Source organism: Camelina sativa, chromosome 3, assembly GCF_000633955.1.
Source record: "Camelina sativa cultivar DH55 chromosome 3, Cs, whole genome shotgun sequence".
Taxonomy (NCBI): Eukaryota; Viridiplantae; Streptophyta; class Magnoliopsida; order Brassicales; family Brassicaceae; genus Camelina; species Camelina sativa.
In genome coordinates this window covers 9035065-9055287 of record NC_025687.1, presented here as the reverse complement: position 1 = coordinate 9055287, position 20223 = coordinate 9035065, and the positions used below count along the sequence as shown (strand labels likewise).

The 20223-nt window shown below is 38.2% G+C and overlaps 4 protein-coding genes and 1 non-coding gene across 7 annotated transcripts in view; 3 read left to right on the top strand and 2 right to left on the bottom strand.

Moving 5' to 3' along the window:
* Window positions 1-343, bottom strand: part of LOC104776105 — a 1021-nt gene extending 678 nt beyond the window's left edge. The window contains exon 1 of the transcript XR_002037022.1: window positions 151-343. This is a non-coding gene — a transcript (uncharacterized LOC104776105). The remainder of the gene's footprint in view (window positions 1-150) is intronic.
* Window positions 1298-4958, top strand: LOC104776104 (protein RCC2). The gene is made up of 16 exons (XM_010500111.2): window positions 1298-1796; window positions 1904-1965; window positions 2047-2114; window positions 2216-2337; window positions 2414-2537; window positions 2616-2667; window positions 2953-3070; window positions 3168-3198; window positions 3299-3322; window positions 3404-3528; window positions 3625-3706; window positions 3784-3906; window positions 3987-4040; window positions 4114-4183; window positions 4304-4337; window positions 4412-4958. The coding sequence occupies exons 1-16, from the start codon at window positions 1586-1588 to the stop codon at window positions 4741-4743; spliced, it is 1632 nt and encodes a 543-aa protein (XP_010498413.1). The 5' UTR covers window positions 1298-1585; the 3' UTR covers window positions 4744-4958.
* On the top strand, window positions 6908-10758 carry LOC104776103 (protein IQ-DOMAIN 32). The gene is made up of 6 exons (XM_010500110.2): window positions 6908-7245; window positions 7633-8211; window positions 8369-8548; window positions 8635-8694; window positions 8809-10246; window positions 10353-10758. Exons 1-6 carry the CDS (start codon window positions 7156-7158, stop codon window positions 10370-10372), a joined length of 2367 nt encoding a protein of 788 aa, XP_010498412.1. The 5' UTR covers window positions 6908-7155; the 3' UTR covers window positions 10373-10758.
* LOC104776102 (zinc finger CCCH domain-containing protein 6) lies at window positions 11160-14440 on the top strand. 3 transcript variants are annotated; one of them, XM_010500109.2, is made up of 5 exons: window positions 11160-11586; window positions 12091-12313; window positions 12705-12902; window positions 13113-13237; window positions 13333-14440. In XM_010500109.2, exons 2-5 carry the CDS (start codon window positions 12272-12274, stop codon window positions 14195-14197), a joined length of 1230 nt encoding a protein of 409 aa, XP_010498411.1. In that variant the 5' UTR covers window positions 11160-11586; window positions 12091-12271; the 3' UTR covers window positions 14198-14440. The 3 variants fall into 3 exon arrangements, with proteins under 3 accessions (XP_010498411.1, XP_010498409.1, XP_010498408.1); XM_010500107.2 differs by having other exon boundaries at window positions 12091-12403; XM_010500106.2 differs by lacking the exon at window positions 12091-12313.
* On the bottom strand, window positions 14564-19136 carry LOC104776101 (auxin response factor 5-like). The gene is made up of 13 exons (XM_010500105.1): window positions 18448-19136; window positions 18177-18292; window positions 17975-18073; window positions 17820-17876; window positions 17586-17741; window positions 17418-17502; window positions 17250-17340; window positions 16999-17163; window positions 16804-16926; window positions 16510-16721; window positions 15272-16434; window positions 14980-15170; window positions 14564-14883 (listed from the first exon to the last, which is right to left on the bottom strand). The coding sequence occupies exons 1-13, from the start codon at window positions 18572-18574 to the stop codon at window positions 14757-14759; spliced, it is 2712 nt and encodes a 903-aa protein (XP_010498407.1). The 5' UTR covers window positions 18575-19136; the 3' UTR covers window positions 14564-14756.

Below are 20223 nucleotides of genomic sequence, written 5' to 3'. Positions count from 1 at the left end.
AAAAAAAAAAAAAAAAAAAAAAAAAAACTGAATGAGAAACCGATTCTCAAAACGTAATTCGTCACCCTAACATGATCTCAATAATGTACTCGAGAGGTAAAAGAAAGAAAAAGTAACGAGAAGAATAGAAAAGAGAGAAGAAGAACGAACCTTGGTAGCGAGTTGCTTCCTTGGACCTTTTCCACCGGTGGATTTCCTAGCAGTTTGCTTCGTACGTGCCATTTCTTCAAAGCGAGAACAGAAAAAGAGAGAGAGAGAGAAGCAGAGAGACTTTGATCGTGAGGAAGATGATGATGATAACCGTCAAAAAGAAAACTTCCGACAGTTACTTATGATAGCGAGAGTAAAATGGGTACGTACGATGTATGTGTTGTAGAGATGATTTCACTTATATAATGAGTGATGTTGAAAGCGGTTTTTATTTTTAAAAAGACGGTTGTTTTGGAGAAATGGATAAATGGAGCGAACCGGTTTTGTGGAAATTGGAATATTCTGTGCAGAGGAGATGAGAAGGCTGACGTGGCGATCTCCGTATTCGAATTTGATTGGTTGATTAATAATTAATTACTAAACGTTTCGTGGGTTACTAATGGGTTGGGCCTTATTATCCATAGGCTTTATCCAATTTTCTCAAGTGGATTTGGTAAAGTGTTTTTTTTTTTTTTTTCCTTTTAAAAAAGATCTACAATTCTACAGTATTGATTTATTAAATTTTCTATTGTTTCCATATTTTGTCTTTTTTCAGTTTGAATATACCATTTCCTAATTCAATCAGCTGATTTTTGTGCCATTATTTATAATAAATAGCATACCGTATTCATTATTTACACAGCTTTATTTTTTTTCTTTCTCGGCATGTAAAGAAACACAAACAAAAGAATTATAGTAAACAAATAAAAACTAAGCTAACAAAACATATTTCACTTCAACACCTTTAAAGAAAAGGGAAAAAAAACACACAGTACAAAACAGGGAGAGAGAAATATCTTTTAATTCCTTTATTAGGAAGACAAAACTTTTGTAATTTAATAGAAACAAGAAAAAAAAAAGCACATTAATAAAGTAAAATTTCCCACACGAGTGAAGTGAACAAAACAAAAGATAGTGACGAAAAAAGAAAAGAAGAGACAAAACGCTACACAAAAGCAAAATATTAACGAATTTTATAATTAATCATATTTATATAAAGTAATGTATATTCTTGGTAATAGAGAAATCCCCAAATGAAATCTCTTCAATTAATCTCACTCTAGTCTTTTTATATATTTTTTTCACCTCACTTTATCTCTCTCTCTCTCTCTTTTATTTTATTTTGTTGCTTCTTTCGTTTAAGTTCTCTCTTCTATGTACTTTTTAATATATTTGTTTTTGTGTGTTTAGGGTTTCTGAATTTGGTTCTCCCATTTTTTTTCTTTCTTTTTCCTCTTCTTCAATCCTCTTTGTCGTCGCTTCCGATCTGCTCAGTCAGTATCACTAGCCGTTGTTTTCCCGCCAACTTTTAAAGCTTCCTCCGATTCGCCGCGTTTACCCCCTCGAAACTCGTCTATTGGATCTAGAAAAAATTTGAAATTTTTGAAAGAAGCTTATGGCAGATGCGATGAATTCGTCGTTGGCGGAGAAGAAGAAGGAAGAGAGGTCGGAGGAGGAGGAGAAGGGAGGTGAGCTATTGTTTTGTGGTGCTACCGCTTGGGATATCGTTGGGAAACGCAAAGGTGGGATGGAAGGTAACTTGGTCTCTCCTACTCGTTTAAGGCCTCTCGTCGGCATTAACATTCGATTCGTCGCCTCTGGTTGCGGTATAACTTCCTCTTCTTCACTCCTCCTCCTGAGTTTTCTCATCTGTGATATTTGGAGAAATCGATTTGATTCCATTAACTGTGTTTATCTTGCTGTGTGAATGTAGCTTCGTTTCATTGTGTGGCATTGGACGTTGAAGGTCGTTGCTACACCTGGGGACGCAATGAGGTAATGCTCTGATCCATCTTCGTTCCTTCTCTTTTTCGATTACTTTGTATAAGCTTCTCTCATTTGAAACTGTATGTTTAGAAAGGACAATTAGGCCATGGAGATATGATCCAACGTGACAGGCCAACAGTTGTGTCAGGGCTCTCTAAGTGAGTTTTTCTTGTCTGTTTCCTTGCTAGATTGATCAAGCTTTGAATTGGTTGTTATTAGGCATTGAGCTTTTTTTTATCTTGTCCTGTTGCTATTGAAGGCACAAGATTGTGAAAGCGGCAGCAGGGAGGAACCACACGGTAGTGGTAAGTGATGATGGCCAGTCCCTTGCATTTGGATGGAATAAGTATGGGCAGTTGGGTTCGGGTTCAGCCAAAAACGGTATGAGAAACTGTACTTTATATCTGCTTGTGTTTTTACCGTTCTAATGGTATGAAAATTTGTGTTTTTTTTACAGGCTTTGTTTCTGTCGAAGTTGAATCGTCGCCTCTTCCCTGTATTGTGTCTGATGAGGTCACAAACGTTGCCTGTGGGGCTGATTTCACTGTGTGGTTATCATCTACTGAAGGAGCCTCTATACTGTATGGTTTCTTCAGTCTGGTCTAGTCTCATTTTAGTCAGACTTCTTGCTCAATTTCAGAGTGTTTGTTTGTTTATAGGACTGCCGGTCTCCCACAGTATGGTCAACTAGGTCATGGAACTGATAATGAGGTAACTTAGTTATGTGCACACTTCAGATGTGCAACCAATGCAGTTTCCAACTTGTCTCTTACTTGTAACTTATTTTCATGACTGGAGGTGTTTGGAGTGTGAATGTTTTGTGGTTATTTGAACTTCCAAATAAGTTTTGAGCTCTTGTTATTTGAAATATTATGGAAATTTCCTATGTATTGATTAGTTACTTTAGTCTCTTTGAATTTTACTTGATGATAATTAGGTAAAATGTCTCCATCATTTACTTTAAACCAAATTACATTGTTTGTGGTTTCGTTTCAGTTCAATATGAAGGATAGTTCAGTCAGGCTCGCCTACGAAGCTCAGCCACGTCCTAAAGCCATCGCTTCTCTTGCAAAGGAAACCATTGTCAAAGTTGCATGTGGAACAAATCATACTGGTAGAAACAATATTTCTGTCACTCTTCTCTGTCCTCAATCTTTGTCTTTCAAGGAAGCTAAATACTCATTCTGATAATTAATTTTTCCCTTAATCAGTGGCCGTAGATAAGAATGGGTTTGTCTACACGTAAGTAACATATCTGTTCAAATTTTTTGGTTACTTTGAAAACCAAAACTTCAATAGTTCTGATGCATCAGCTGCTAATATCTTTTAAAACCTATGACAGGTGGGGCTTTGGTGGATATGGAAGGTTGGTACTGGCTCATATTTAAGTTTTGTAGATGGAAATTAACTTCCTCTTCCTCATGAGATGTTTCGCTACCAATTTCAGGCTTGGACATAGGGAGCAGAAAGATGAGTGGGCTCCACGCCGTATTGATGTGTTTCAGAGGAATAATGTTTTGCCTCCTAATGCCATTCTTTCTGCTGGTGCTGCAAACTCCGCTTGTACCGCTGGCAAGTGAATCTAACCTGAACTGTCTTTTTACCTCGTGTCAGTCTTCTGGTCCTGTATCTAAAATTAAATTTAACTTGTTTGGGTTTTCATTTCAGGTGGAGGACAGTTATATATGTGGGGAAAGATAAAGAACAATGGTGATGATTGGATGTACCCTAAACCTATGATGGATTTAAGGTTCGTCTTAATCAGATTCCACCGATTGATATATTGCTTTTTGATCATTAATGTAGCATTATTCTCTCCTCACACAGTGGTTGGAACTTGCGCTGGATGGATTCAGGAAGCATGCATCATTTTGTTGGTGCCGATAGTTCTTGCATAAGTTGGGGTCATGCTCAGTATGGGGAACTTGGTTATGGCCCCAACGGTCAAAAGTATGCCATACTATAACTAACTTTTTGTTTAAAAACCACATGTGATTATCATTGTAAACCCTGCTACTTTCGCGTTTCAGATCCTCTGCTGCGCCAAAAAAGGTGGATACGCTCGAGGGAATGCATGTAATGGGGTGAGTTTCTCAAGTGTTTGCCTCAGAGAAAATTGGAATTTTTTCTAAAATCCTTGTGTATGTTTTTGTGTAGTGTGGCATGCGGTTTTTGCCATTCATTGGTCATAGTTGACAGAACAGATATCGCTGATCGACTTGAGCAGGTAACAAAAGCAAGAGAGCCAGTCCTTTTTAATTTGAGCCCTCAATAGAAAGCTCAAGATAATACTTCTCTTCAAGGTTTGGTATTTCCTGTTTACGTACGCTATTTATTCTGTCTGCAGCTCGAGATCTATGACGGCAAAGGATCATTAGAAGGTATATTCACATTAATATTATTAATCCCTTACACAATTTGAACTTTTCTTGATGTATTTGATTGTTGTGTGCAGAAATTGTAGAAGAAGTCAAGGAAGAAACTTTGGCACCGAAGCAACAAGCTGCGAAAAGAGGTGCTGCTTCTAAAAAGAGGAAAGCATCAAAAGCTTCTTCTGATTCTGAAGAAGACAGTGATGAAGATAACAGCGAGAAGGAGAAGGAACCTCAAGGTAGTGATGCCGACAGTGACTACAGTGAAGATGGAGAAGAGGCCAATGGAAAGAAACAGAGCACTCGTGGCAGAGGACGTGGCCGTGGAGGACGTGGACGCGGCGGCCGCACTGGTAACGGAAAGGCTCCGCCGGTGAAGACCGGTGGAAGAAGAGGAAGGCCACGTAAGTCTTAAAACTACTGACTCTAAGCTTCGTTCGATGTGGTTTCTTTTCAACAGTTTTTGTTTCTTTCTTCACACAATGAGAGACTCATAATCACTTTTTATTTATTTTTATTAAACATTTGTTTTAAGTATAATTCCATGTGGAATTTTTATTGGCTTCTGTATTTTAATGTAAACCACATCGAATGATTTATTTCTAGAGATAACGTTTTCGATATTCAGAAGTCAGATTTTCTCAGAAAAAGAAAAAGAAACTGCTAAGGTTTTGTCCTTTACTGACTTGTGATGGCATGACATGAAGCATGTGTTTCGCTTTTTGTATGAATCATTGTGTATTTTTGTAGTTATTATGTTTATGCTTAGATTCATAATCCGTTCCTATAAATTTGTTATTTACTGAGATACTTGATACTTAAAATAGAGTTTTTGAAAATAATGATGTTGTAAAAATGGCGTTCTGTCGGTGAGTGCGACAAAAACAGTGAAAATGAGTTTGCACGATTGAGATATTTGACTTAGGACGGAAGCAATTAGTGATGCCCCACTTTAGGTTTGGTCTTCAGGTTAATCATATTGGTCAAGGTCGTGAAAGGTTTGTTTCATCTTTCACACGCAAGCCCTGAGAGTTTATCGCTTAAAATTTCTAACACTTTGAATCAACCACCTTTGGCTTTTAGTTGCCGACTACGGGCTTCCTTTGTTCACGTCTTCGTCTGCATTTAGTATTTGCATTAAACATATTTGCATAAACCTATTTAAAGTGGTATAAAGGAAAAAGAAATGAGGAAGTAGGTGAGTCAAACTCTTTTGTACGAAGCCTCAAAGTCTCAAACTGTTAATATTTTCTTTTGACGTGTTCATTAATCTTAGGATTACTTGTATAATATATCAGTCTTTGTGTGTAGTATACACTATTCAGTAGAACACAGTCATTTCATTTATATAACAAAAGTGAGAATGAAAATGAAGGAAAACATAAGAAAAAGATCAGGCAGTGGGCTATACGTGACACTGTCACAACGTTAAGAGTAATAATTTTACCATCACTTTCAGAATAGACCCACAACTTTGATATGTTATACTTTTTTGTCGTAAAGCTACAAAACAAAACAAATGCATATGCTAACCTAGCTGGCAGTACTGTGAATATGACACGTGGCAAAAATTAAGACAAAAAGGCATGTCAATGTTACAATGAGTAGTGGTTAGGACTTTGATCAGTTTGGTAACAGAGAGATACCCCACACCTTCCATTAGCTCTTTCAAAGCCACGGGTTTCCTTATTTTTTAGCCCTTTATCTGGCCCACTATAGGCCCACAAAGCCCATCGGTTCTAGTTTCAATTTTTTTTCCTCGTTTTTTTTTTTGCTTTAAATCGAATATACATACTTGCAAATAAATAAAATAAAATAAATATGGAAATGGTAAGAAAGAAGAAAGTAGTTAACCTGCCAAGATAAGAATACTAAATAGATAAAGGAAAGGCTTAAAGAAACAACAATTTTCTATAAGCAAGTCCTTAATACTTTTTACTTACACAACATATCATTGTCACTATTGCTTACACTGCAAATATAGTTTTTTATCTAACATATTTACGTCTTTAACCAAATGGGTTTTTGAGAGATTCACAATTTAATAAACAAAGCTATATATATAAAAAAAAACCCCACATATAAAGGGGGAAAGAAAAAGAGTTAAAAAAAAACCCTCAAAGCGATCAGAGAGAACCAAAAAAAAAGACATGATGCACATGACAGTCACATGCGTCTTATTATTATTAGGTGAACCAACATTATCGACTTGCCATAATTGAATAATCCCCCACTAATTTCATAATTCATTTCCTCAATCAATCCAACCGTTAGTTTTTAGTACTCCTCTAAAAACAGGAAATACAAATCAATTTTTGTTTTTTGTGTGTGTTACATTTTTTAGTTTGTTATACATGAATTTTTTTTAACCCATATATATGAATCGAATTCAAAAGCATGTAAAGTGAATTTGTTGTTACTCTAGTAATTTAATTTGTTGTTGTTACTCTAGTAAAAATCGCTTAGTTTTTTGTTTTTTAAGAAAAAGAAAAAGAAAAAAAAAAGAAGAGAGGGGAGAATAAGAAAATGTAGTCATCACGAGAGAGATCTGACAGTGACAGCGTAAAATCGCTTTAATTGGCACCTCAACGGACAGAAGAGAAAGGACTGGCGGATTCCAAATGCGCGACTTAACCGTATTTTAATCTCTTTCAGTATTCCGCTTCTGAGTTCTCTCTCTCTCTCTCTCTCTCTCTCTCTGCTCCAATTTCCAACGACACCTTCTCTCTCTCTCTCTTTACTGATCCAACATCTCATATCCCACTCCGAAGAAAGATAAAACGGTCTTCTTATCTTAGTCGTCTTCTGAGGTTATCCACCAACATCCATGGGAAGATCTCCAGCTTCTTCTTGTCTCCGTATCATCGCTTGTGCCGGCCGTGATGATGCCGCTGAACCCAACGCCACCTCCACCGAGGTTTTTGACATTTCTTCTTTCTTCTTTTTCAAATTGTTCGTTTCTCCATTTTTTAAGGCTTTACAGTCCTCGTGATACTGAAGAAGTTGCTAATTTAGGATCTGAGTGTTTCTAATTGTCGTAGATCTGTTTTTATTGCTTCCGTCAGTGTCTGGTCGGATTTTTTTTGGCATTTCTGAGTTTCTAATTTTTGTCTACTTAGGTTTATATATATATATATATATATATATATATATAATTATAATTTAGGGTTTTGTTTTTTGTCCGTTTTGATCTTGTTACTTGTTAGGTTTTACTGGTTTTGTTGTGTCTTTTGTTTAGCCTCTCTATTATGAAATGTGAGATTTAAGCACATAATAAAAGATTGTGTTGTTATTTTGGATGTAGAACAAGAGCTCTGGTGGTGACAAGCGTGGATGGAGTTTCAGGAAGAAATCTGGGAAACAGCGAGGCTTGATCACTAGTGTTGTCTCTGAGACTACTCCTGCTTCTACTAGGACTAGAGAAACTCTTGAATCTGCTCTCCTTAAATCTCCTTCTCCTGATAACAACAACAACTTTGTTTCTGAAAAGCAGCAGCCGTTTTCTGTTGGTGATGAGAAGAAGACTAGTCAATTCCCCGTTGTTACCTATGTGGATGAGAAAAAAAACCAGTTTGCTGAGAACAAAACGGTGGAGGAGGAGGAGCAGATTGACCACAAAACCGAGCTGCCTGTTCTTGTGGAATCCAAAGGGACTGAAACTGAAGATGATGATTTCATTGGAACTGATCATTTGCAAGGACCAAATGCTGCTGATGTATCCACGGTAGAGAAAGACATTATTACTCCCGAGGTTGAAAACGCTAGTAAGGTTGAACCGAAAGAATCTGAAGCCGATGATGTGGTCATACTCAGAAAAGAAAGGGATGAAGAAGTTGATGAGTCTGCTATCGTGATCATCCAAGCTGCTGTTCGTGGTTTTTTGGTATGGTCTGGTTTCCTTTATTCTCCTGTGTTTTCTTTATTACTAAGCATAAGCTTTCCTTAACTCAGTGAACTTGTTAGAGATGTTAACATATTCCCCCCTGTTGTTGAGGAACAGTCCTGAAAACTATTCTTACTGTGGTGGTATTGAACTGCAGGCGCGGAGAGAACTTTTGAGGCGCAAGAAAGTTATTAAACTTCAAGCTGCAGTTCGTGGCCACCTGGTTAGGAGCCAGGCCATGGGATCACTGCGTTGTGTCCAAGCTATTGTCAAGATGCAAACAATGGTTCGTGCTCGTCATTCCACAAAAGATGGTAGCCGTGTTTCAGCAATCTCGGTAAGGTTTTGAGATGGCTGAATTATGTTACAGTATCACTTGTGTACCCTATATATTCTGTGGACTGATATTGTTTCTTGTTTCAGGACAAAGTGGAAGCAAATGCAGCTGCACAAAAGCTTCTCGAAAACAAGTTTGCTAAGCATGTATGTATTTAAACTTGGTTTTAGTACATTCTGGCTGGCTATTCAAGGTATATATTGTGATAGCTAAACTCAATTTCTTGTTAATACTCAATTTGTTACATATTTGGTCTATAGCTAATGGAGTCAACTCCCAAGACAAAATCAATCAGCATTAAATGTGATCCTACAAAACCTAGTTCTGCTTGGAACTGGTTGGAGAGGTGGATGTCTGTTCCAAAACCTGAGAAGACTTCAAAAGCAGATTTGACAACGGAAGAGCAACAGTTGGAAGAAGCACAGAGTGTTAAAGTATCATCTCAAGTTGACTTACTAAACTCTGACACAACGGTGGAGACCAAAACTGAAACTGATTTGTCAAGCTATGAATCAAGTAAGCTAGCAGCCCAGCTATCTGAGACAGAGAAAATGAGCCAATATGATTCCCCAGAAGCATCAGCAGAGGTTTATTATGACTCAATCCAGTCTCAACCACCTGCTGCTAAGGAACCAGATTCTTTGCTCGAAGAGTCTGAATATGTGGATGGACAGCCTAAACAGTCTTTGAAGCGTAAGGCTAGTAATCCTTCTTTCATTGCCGCACAGTCGAAGTTTGAGGAATTAACTACATCCACTGGTTCAAACAAAGCAATATCTTCTAAAGATGGTGTGTTGGGTGAAGAAGGAAAAACAGATATAGATTCACCAGACGTTACGAACACTAAAAAGGATCACTCTCTGGAAGATGTTGCTCCAGCTGAGCTCAGTGGATCTGAATGTGGCACCGAACTCTCTGTAACTTCTTCTCTTGACACACTTGATAAGAAGTCAGACGCTGAGGGTGCAGAGTCCAAGGTAGAAGCAAAGCTTTTAGAGGATGACACTGATGTTAAAACAGACCAAACAGAGTTGATAGAAATTGATGTTAAGGATGAAACATCATTGAGTACTGTAGAGGACCCTAAGGAGAAAGTTGAGAATGCTATGGTCGAAATTGAAAAAATTTCAGAGACACAGCATGAATCGGTCATAAGTACACCAGATTCCAAAAAGAGACGTGCTGAAGATGAATCAGGACCTCAAGCTTACCCGTTATCTGAGGAAGCTTTAACTCCGATAACAATCTCAGAATCTCAGGCAACACCGGCAAGCCAAGCATCTTCTTCAGTCAAAGCAAGAAAAGGAAAATCTGAAAAGAGTGGTTCGAGCCAAAAGAGGAGAGTAAGCAAGAAAATAACATCAAGCCCTAAACAAGAAACTGGTACCGGTGAGGCTACAACAGAACAAGAAGAAGGCAAGGAACCAAAAAGCGGGAGAAGAAATTCTTTCGGGTTTGATCAAGAAGCAAGAGAAAGCAGCGGAGGCAAGAACTCTCTTCCTCGGTTCATGCAGCCAACACAGTCGGCGAAAGCGAAAGTTCAAGAACACAACTCGCCAAGATCAAGCCCTGATCTTCAAGAAAGAGATGTTGTTTCAGTCAAGAAAAGACATTCATTGCCTGGTGTTACCAATGGGAAACAAGGTTCTTCTCCTAGAATCCAACGGTCTGCGTCTCAAGCACAACAGGGGACAAAGGGTAAGTAAAACAAGTCTCCTCCTATAGTTTTTTCCTCTGGGATCACTCTTCAATGTTTAGATAAAAAAACTGAACAATGTTTGATTTTGGCTTTGTTTTTTAACAGATAGAAAATGGCAGAGGTGAAAGCCGACCCGAGTGCGACAGAAATCTGAAAAGACAAAATCTTAGGAGAGACTTTGGAACATTTGATTATTGGTATGGTTTTTTTTTTCAGACAATCCTTAACTCTTAGTTTCAGAAAACTAAAGTGACACAAGTGCAGAGAGGAAGAACGGAGAGTGGAGGATAGTCTCTTGTATAGAGTCATGTTTCTCTTATTATATAAAAAAAAAAATTGTTTGATTTTTGTGGCTAAGGAATTTTATTTGGTGTTGGCTTGGTGTTGGTTTTTTCGAACATAACCTCCTCAACTGAAAGTGAAGCTTGTCGTGAACAAATGGGATTGGATTATATTGACTTCAACTTTTAAAAGTCGTGTAATAATATCTTTGGTTATTGTTTATTTTTCATCCAAAATTCTCCCTTCTGTTGTATAATTCCATGTTAAAGAACATGATTCTAAGTTTAAAAGATGGATTGATTATTCACTTGGTTAAAAAATTAATAAAAAGAGATGGATTATTCACTTACAACAACAAGAACTAAAAAAACCAACCACCCTCACACATGTGTATTCAAAATGCAAGTCTACCACACTTGAATCAACTTGCCAAAACGTAAGCGTTGGTGATAACTACGAGTCAATGGGACTGGCTGCTATTGACTAATAGTCTAATATGTTTCCAAAAATAGGGGTCATTATGGAAATACAGTAAACTGTGTGGATAATTTTGGAAAAATGAAAAAGATTGGGGGGGGTGGGGGAAGGTGAAGGACACGTGTATATTAGGCGGATGAAAGAAAGAAAAAAAAAATCTGGAGGACAGATAAAATGACGATGGTGACCAGAAGAAGAAGAAGCCAGAGGATCTAGGGCTTCACAATCTGCTTCCATCTCTTTCTTCTCCCTCTATTTTGCCATCTCGACGGATTTAGCATGCAGCTTCATAAATTCGTCATCTTTTCTTCTTAATTTCCCTCTCACATCCTCGATTTGTCAAAAGTTTTCCTGAGAAATTAGGGTTTCTCGATAGCTTTGGATGAGAGAATGATGATGATGATGATGATTGTTTCAATCTAAAGAGTTGAATAAATTTATTGGGGATTTTTAAAAAGGGGCAAATTTGGACCTTGCTCCTGGGCTAAAAAGAATATATATTTTTAGATTGAAAAAGAAGTGAACTATGAGGGCATTGCACAAAAGGGTATCCTGGCCTCCAGATTTTAAACTTTGTCAGGTAAACAAAAAAAAAAATGACATTTCAGTTGATTGGATTGTGGAATCATAATTGATGTTTAGTTTTTAGCTCCCCTTTTGATATTAGCTGATTGCAAATGATATGATGATGACTGGGAACTTCAGGACAATGTGTTGTTGCTTGTTGGTGTTGCTGAATCTTTGTTTTGTTCTGTGGTATGATTCAACTGGTGTTTGTATCCCTTTATATGCCTTTATAGATGTTTATACTTGATAACTTGCAATTATCTTGCTTAGTCATGATTTGAGGAACTTTTGATTGTTTATAGTGTGAATCTGTGCTCTTTTTTTTTTTTTAGATTTTATATTTGCCTGCTACTTGTTTTTAGTTCTTGGGAATACGTGTGGAACCATGGTGACTGACCTGACAATGAGTTATCTCGAGCTCTTAGATTGGAGTACTTTATCAACTATGCTCTCTTTCTTTCTTTTTCTTGCATCTTAGTCTAAAATTATTTGCCCATTTTTTGCTTCTTTGGATAAGGGGGCTAATCCTCAGATACACATCCAGTTTCATCATGGGATGGTCAGCCTTAAACATCTTTACTCATGACTTCAATGTAGTCAAGTAGTTCAGTGATGGGGTTTCCAAGAGAATGAACCAAGAAAAATCTTCAACAAAGTATTCGGCATGGTGAAACGTTATCCACTTAACAGAGATTCAAATGCTGTCATTTGCAACGTGTTTGCTGATGGAAAATACTTTGGTAAGATAGCTAGGGGATGGATTCGTTGTCCAGCGGAGGAGGAAGAGGATGTTACAGAGAGGAATATCACCGTTTTCCAAGTTATTTCATGTATACATGGTTTGAAAAGTAGTTGATTAGTTAGGCTGTTATGGACTATGAGGTCCTTTTCTTATACTTTACCACATTGACTGTTCCTGTACCACGTTAATGCTGAGAAAGCCCTTTTCCACTTTCTTTGGTTTGTATGTTTGAGATAACTGGTCCAAAATATTCATGTTTGATGTATAATTGTATTTTTTTTGTGTCTACTGATTCTTGTTATGAGATTCTAACTAGCGTTATTTTGATGAACATTCTCTTAGGTTCTTGTGTACATGTCAATTGACAATGTGTTTCTCATGTTGAACAGGTACGGCTGTTCATATCAGAGGATTCACCTTCACAAGTTGGATCAGAGTCTCAAGATCACCTGCAAGCGAAGTCATCTTTAGCTTCACATCCGGGTGATGATAATCTACCACCTGGTTTTGGTGGACCTCTTTCTGCCAATGAGCCACAGATTAGGTTATCAGACATAGCAGTAATAAAGTGGAAATGCTCTGTCCGGGTGAGCTCTCGGATCACACTCTTTAAGCCTTATTTGTTAGCTAGAATCATTACATCTTGGAAATTACTAATTGCAACTGTCCCAAAATGCCAAGATATTTAGTTTACACTTCTAGTTAACAAATAAGCATACGAATCAGTGGTAAACTATGGAGGTACGGTGCTCTTGGTTGGTTTACTCATGTTAGTTTATTTCTTTCTTGTGTTGCAGATTTTGCTAGATGAGGAATGGAGAGTGATTGCAGGGGACGAAAGCAAAGAAGTGGAAGCACAAAATCAGAGGGAATTGAGAGTTCTTGAAGCATTCTATCCTGGCGCATCATCTATTCCTCTAAAGTCCGGATCTATCCCCTCCATATTTGTCCAACACATACATATGCATATTTACTTTTGTTTTGACTTGGGGTCTTTTCTTAAACTAAAATCTGCAGCCCTTCGGTGCCAGCCGATGTTGAGAACTCACATTATGATGATCAGCAAACCATTGTCATACCAATTCTACCTGTAGAAGATGATGACATAGCGATGGATTCAGCATCTGATCTCCCAACCCAATCTGGCACGAGTGTGGGAACAGCGCCATCAATACCCAATCAGAACACATCAACTTCTTCAATCCTCCCTTCAGGGTCAGATATAATGGCTGCATTATCTGCAATCTCAAACAGCAAAGAACAAGGCAGCAGCATGATTGACCAAGATTTGCTTATTAAGATCCTAAGCAACCCTAAGCTGGTCGAGAATCTTGTTGCAAATAGTGGCAGTGCAGGTTCAATCTCCTCCAACGCAAGTGGCCTCTACCCATCTTCAACCCATGAAGCCAATGGAGCAGTTACCACAACACCTGCCTCCAATGGACACTTTTACCCTCAGCCAGTGGTAACACAATGTCCTCCCATGGTGTATCCTCCTCCAGCTCCGTCAGACCAGCATAATTATGGAGCACCACCAGCAAGAGATGCTAGTTATTACAAGAACCTGATTCAGCAACATGGCGGGGAAAGACAAGAGACGCCACCAGTTCAACCACATCTCGGTTTTCGTTACAACCTCCCACCTGGAGGACCTAACCAAGAGATGATAAATAGCAATAATAATAACCAGAGGCCAAGGGATTCAAAACCCAAGATAATGAAGCCTTGCATGTACTTCAACAGCACGAGGGGTTGTCGCCATGGATCCAATTGTTTATACCAGCACGATGCTACACCGTACCAGCCAAGGAATCTAAACAATGGTAATATCAACACTTCTGAGATGCAGAGTGCTAAAAGAATGAGATTTGACAGAGACTGATGCAGAATTAGCATACCACACATGCTTTTTGCCTCTTGGTGTGATGTTGTTAGCAGCAGAGCAGATTTTCTCTTTTCTCTTGCCTGGCTTTGTTGCTTTATATAAGTTTTATATACTTTGGAAATCATTTCTTAGTTTTATGCTACAAATGTAGAATTAATCAGCGAGTATCATTTTGCTCACCATCACAGTAGTAATTATACTATCCCTAGTTTTTTCTTGAGATGATTTTCGACTCATTTATTTTTGTCATTGTGCATAAAACAGAGTATAATCTTCTCTTGACCCTTGATCTAAATGCTTTCCTCTGATTTTAAGATTAATACAACAATGTGCGGAGTAATTGTTTGCTTTTTGATCTCACTCTGTCTCAATTACTGATTCATTCATTCATCACTCTACTACATAATATGCAAATAGTTTCAGGTTTCAAATCGGAACAACACATCAAATGCTTACAACAGGATGGTTTATCCTCTACCAGTTCGAGAGAAGAACAGTTTCTTTCTCTCTTTTTTCTTACAAATCCAACAGGATATCTTTCTTTATATCGGTACATTTATGAAACAGAAGTCTTCAGATCATTAATGCCTGCGCTGTTCAAAAGCTTCATCCCCTCTTCACTCATCTTCTGGACCTCTGTTGGCGACAGTATCCTTATGCACCTTACGCATCCCACAAACTCTCTGCACAAGTTTATGAAGTCATGTAAGGAAAACTATTGTAAGACAGAAAGTGAGGTGAAGTTAATGGATACACAGGAAAGAGAGAAAGAGACTTACTCCCATGGATCATCTCCTACAAGCAGAACATCACTCTCATAATCAACATATACAAGCTTCCATCCCGAGCTTTGCGGGTGAGTTAGAAGTCCTTCCAATCCAAACATGCACTCAATTGCAGATTTTAGCTCCTCGTAGTCTTTGAAGCTTGTGACATCAATTGACCTCCCAACTGACCCGGTTTTTTGAACCTGCCAAGTCAAAACATTCCCCAAAACCCAAAGATTTATATAAGTTTGGTGACACCAGAAAATGCAGTCTCTGTGGAATGATTGAGAGATAATCTTTTTACCTTAGTGTAGGTTCGGACCCGAGGTGTTGCAACTTTCTGCCATGATGAGCCTTTACTATTTTGCAGAAGACTACTATCATCGAAATCAACATTGCTTGATGATGTACCAGTTCCTCCAGAGTTATCTGGAAAATCTTGGCGGGAGAAGGCCTGTGAGTCTGCAAAGCTAGCTGATGTGATTTGCGACTGAACATCTTGAGCAAAGCTACTGTTGTTGTTGTTTCCAACCAAACAACTAGAAGGGTGGTTCTGGAAATCGGTTTCTTTGATGGCACAAAAATCATCAAGAACTGTGTTTGAGAGTGGAGGATCTAGAATGTTGCTGTTTGTGCTATTGCTCATACACATATTCTGACTACCATAAAGGTCCTGCTGCATCAAGGGACTGAACTGGTCAAACTTGAGACCGTTCAACTGATTGTCCCACACATCGTGAAACAGCGGTGAGTTTGTTGAATCTGGTAACACAACAGCTGAAGAATCCTGGGAGGATAGCATGAATGGTTGCTTGTATGATCCGGCAAGAGACTGGAAGGAAGAGACTTGTGATGTCAGCTCATCAGTTTCCAGGAAAGAGAATCCATTTATTGGATCAGACTGTGGTGGGTAAATCTGTTGACTAAGGTCATCAAGGTCAGCTTGTACAGGAGAAGAAGCAGCCGGTTTCTGAATTTGCTGATTAACCTTTTCCTCATTACACATTGTGGCCGTTGTCACCTGGCTCACCTGTTCTACTGACTGCTCAAGTCCATGCTGGACTCTTCCAGAAGTGCAACCAGAAAGTGTTGAAGTCTCAGGTTTTGCAGGACCACTCATACCCTGTGACAGATTCTGTTCTTGGCCACTCGTATTGGAAGCAGATGGGTTCACTGTTAGCTTGCTTTCTGGCTGCACCATCTCAGATTTCTGGTTCATCCTCATGGGTTGGCAGGGTTGCTGCATCTTCATATCTCCTAGCAAACCTCCGTGCCCCATTACAACGTTCTGCTGCATCTCAGACATGAAAGATGGTACGTTCTGGTTGTTGTGAGGTCTCATCATCATTTTCATAAGCTGCTCTGAAGCCATATTAGGGAAAGATGTGTAAGGCATGATCCCGTTTGCGGAATCAGGAACTCGGATAAGAGGCCGTTTTATCAAGCTACCCCATTCGGTTTCACCTGCTGCAAATTTGAAAACAATGGTTTGAGGTTCCAAATCTCATGTAAAGAACACCAAAGGCATACTTTTTCACTAACCAAAGTAAGATGGATGGAGCTGACGCTTGAGTCCTGAGGTCAGAGAAGGAAAAATGAAGAGGCTTTCAGGTGTTTCAATATCCCATGGACTGACCCGAGTAGGCTTATCGTTACATCCAGGCTCATCCCATTCAACCTGAAGGTTACGCCACTTAGAACCAGGCCATCTCAATGGATCCAGATCGCTGATTCCAACAATGGTTCCCATGTACCTAAATACACAAGAAATGGCAAAGTGAATAACCAAATTTGAGCAGTAAATACAGAAAGATTGCAGTTTTACAGATCACTTACCTTCGTTTCCCGGAATCTTCAGTTTCAAACATCATTCCAAACCTCATACCAACTGAGAGCTGAGACCCACATATAGCCTTACGGTACTTAGCAAGAGGGATCACAAACGCTGCTGGACAAGCCCTGAGAACAAACAAGTAATGTTAGAACTTCAAAAATACGTTTACTGAGAGATGGAGCTGCTTTTGAGCTTACCTTGGATTATAGAATATCAAGAAAGGAGTGCGGTTTGCAGTTGCGTGAGCAGCAGCAGCAAGAACACCAATATGCATACTATCTGCTGAGAGAACTGACGAAGGAAGTGCTGTTTGTTGGCGATTGGCACGCCTCACACCAACCATTAGTTGCGACTTCTCATCCCTTTAACAATTCAAATGGCGAATAAAAGTCAGAAGTTAAGCAACACAAGAATGGTTCAGTAGCCAAAATGAGCCAAGATTTTTCACCTGATGAACAAAACAGAATCCCCAGCTCTTAATCTTTTGGATCCAACGAACAGACTCCATCCTGTTGTTAGGAGATGTCTCTTTGGTTGCCCTGAGAATGTAAGCAAGAACTGAGCTTAATACCAACTCAATCTTAACAGAGAAAGAGACAAAATCTAGTGGTTTTACCTCGATAGATATGGCGAAATGTCCAAGTATTCTCATGTAGATCTCTAACTACAAGCTCTTGTGTTGGCGGATGTGCTGTGTAGTCCTGTAAGGTTAACATACATAACATAAGCAGTCGTTAAAGCAAAACGAACGTATGTTTTGTTCCTGAGGAAAAGAGGGACTTACCAGTGGTGGAAATAGCTTCTCTGCAGCTCTACGTGGCACGGAGAAACCTCCATGTGTGCTTGTGTCACTTGCAGTAAGCGTCTTGCAGAAAAACTCAGCCGGATGCTTACTTCTGCTCAATAGTCCAAAGTCTGGTACAGGGAACACATCTCTCTCCTGATGCACAAATCGTTTAAAACTCGTTAAACTTCGAAATGAGTCATTAAATTAAGCAAAAAGAAGTTGAGAACTTACAGAGTGAACAGGTTGAAGACTCATCTGCGCATAGATTTCGTCGCTGTCTTTGTCTGCCTATCAAAATGAAACAAAACCATTATCAAGAATAATCATAACTAGTTGCAATAGAAGTTTCCACATGGAGCAATTGAAAAAAGTTTGAAAAGGCTTACATGAAGAGTAACATTATGTACTTGACACATCAACTGAGATGGAAGATTTGGGTAATTAGGAACTTGGGTTGTTGCTGATCTTCTGGTTGAAACAGCAACCTAAATCAAAAAAAGTAAACAAAAAAAAAGTTCAAACCTTTGAACAGAAGCTTACAGGATGTAGTGAGCGTGTTTGTTGATACTTAAACACACACAAAGTTACCTGTTCGCTATGACCTTGTGAGAAGTAGTACACTAAGCTCCCAACTTGAGGTAAACAAACCAAAGGGCCTGCACAGGCGTGCCATAGCTCCGAGTTTATAACGGGCTTTCTCGTTCCTGAACATGTTGGTAACCAAATTTTCAGGGGAAAGAAACAAAATTTAAATATGCATTCGCTAAAGTTTGAAACTTTATCTCAGATCATTCAAATTTCTCAAAAAAGAAAGTAATTTTTTCAGTCAAAACCTTAAGAGGAAGAAAGAAGACGATACCTGACTGATCCTTTAACAGCTTCATCTCTTCAAGCAGAGTAGATTGAGATATTGTTGTTGTTGTTCCCCCGTTAACAAAACCACTTGTTTTCATCTTGTCCTCAACACAAGCCAATGAAGCCATCATAGAGAGATTTGTAATGTTTCAGTTTGTCTCTCCCACACTGAACACTAGGCTTTAGAGCAAGACTCAGATTTTTTTTTTTCTTTACAAACTCTTCATTGTTGTTATTATTATTATTATGTTTTCTAACACAATAAGAAGAGACAAAGGGCCCTATTAGGAAGGAGCAAAGAGGCTAGAAGATAAATCCAGAAAACAGAAGAATTAAAGACAGAGCCATTTCATGGAATCTGGTTTTTTTTTGGTTAAGAAAACTCCAAATTCGAAGGACAGAAACCCTTACACATGACAAAAACAGAACGGAGGAGAGAGTGGGAAGAGATTAAAGAGAACACACAAAAAGGGACTACACACAGACAAGCATGTCTCTCTTGTGGGGCTCTTGCCTCTCTCTTTCTCTTTCTCTCTCTCCACTCTTTTTTTTCTCAGACCAAATTCGACCCTTCAATGAAGAAGAGAAACCAAAGGTGCCATCATGAAACAACAACACAGTTTCTTTCTTTCTTTCTTTCCGGATGCAAACAAGAACAAGAAGCAATTTAGAGAGAGACAAAAAGCCTTTAAAATGTTGTAAAGAAAAAAAAAACTTTGCTTTCTTTTTTATTAAATCTCTCTGGAAAAAACCCACATTTTAATTTTTCTTCTTCTCTCTCTACATGTAATTGTAAGTATATAAGCGTGTATGATGAGTATAATAATAATAATAATGTGTATAAATGTTTAATTTTTTTGCTTGGAAATGGGAAAGAGTGTGCATGCTCTTATCCTGCGCTTAAAACTTTCTGTATATGGCGATGCCGTTGCAGCTTTAGACTCTCCAAACGAATAATATTATTATTTTTATTCTTTCCCAGTTAATTTATATCTATGGAGGAGTAAAAAATTAATTAATGTGTGAGAACAGTTTACGTCAAAATTTAATAAAGTAGAGTAAGCACACGTAATCTCTGATACGCACAGAAACGTAGTTGAATGTACAAGTACTTTCAATGCTTATGTTATAAGTAACTTATAAGGCAGATCGATAAAGCTTTTAAATAAGTACCATGAGTGACGACTCTATGTATATTATTAATATATGCATAGATATTTTTACAACATACAAGTTTTTTTCTTTTCTTGTAAAAGTCTCTTACTTTTTCAAGAACTTTGTTTGATTTTGTAATTGGGAAGTATGTTTTTTTTATTATGCCAGAAATTATATTTTGATTAACTTTATGACAAAGGAGGTTTCTTTTTTTTTTTCTCGTAGCAATTATATATACTTTTTTCCTTTTCCTGCTGAGATTTCGAAAAAGGGATGTGAGTGGTGAGACTTCGGGGAGATCTTATAGAAGGTGCGTATGATAGGAGATAATGTCAAAGTAGCGTATTTTAGCACGAGGCCTATGAGGTTACGGGTGAGGAAGTGTATCTTCCAACCTTTTGCTCCCGTGCTCTTTTTCCTTTCCAAGTTAAGACTCAAAAAAATGTTTTCTTTCTTTGGTTAGTAAAAGTTTAGTTTTATATATTATAGAGAGATTACAGAAGATTGCATATGATTTAACTTATTTAAAATCATTAGTATGATTAGATTGTCTATACAACAATTATCTCTAAATGAATAGAAAGGACTTTAATTTATGATTCTTTGCACTGGATTGAAATGGACC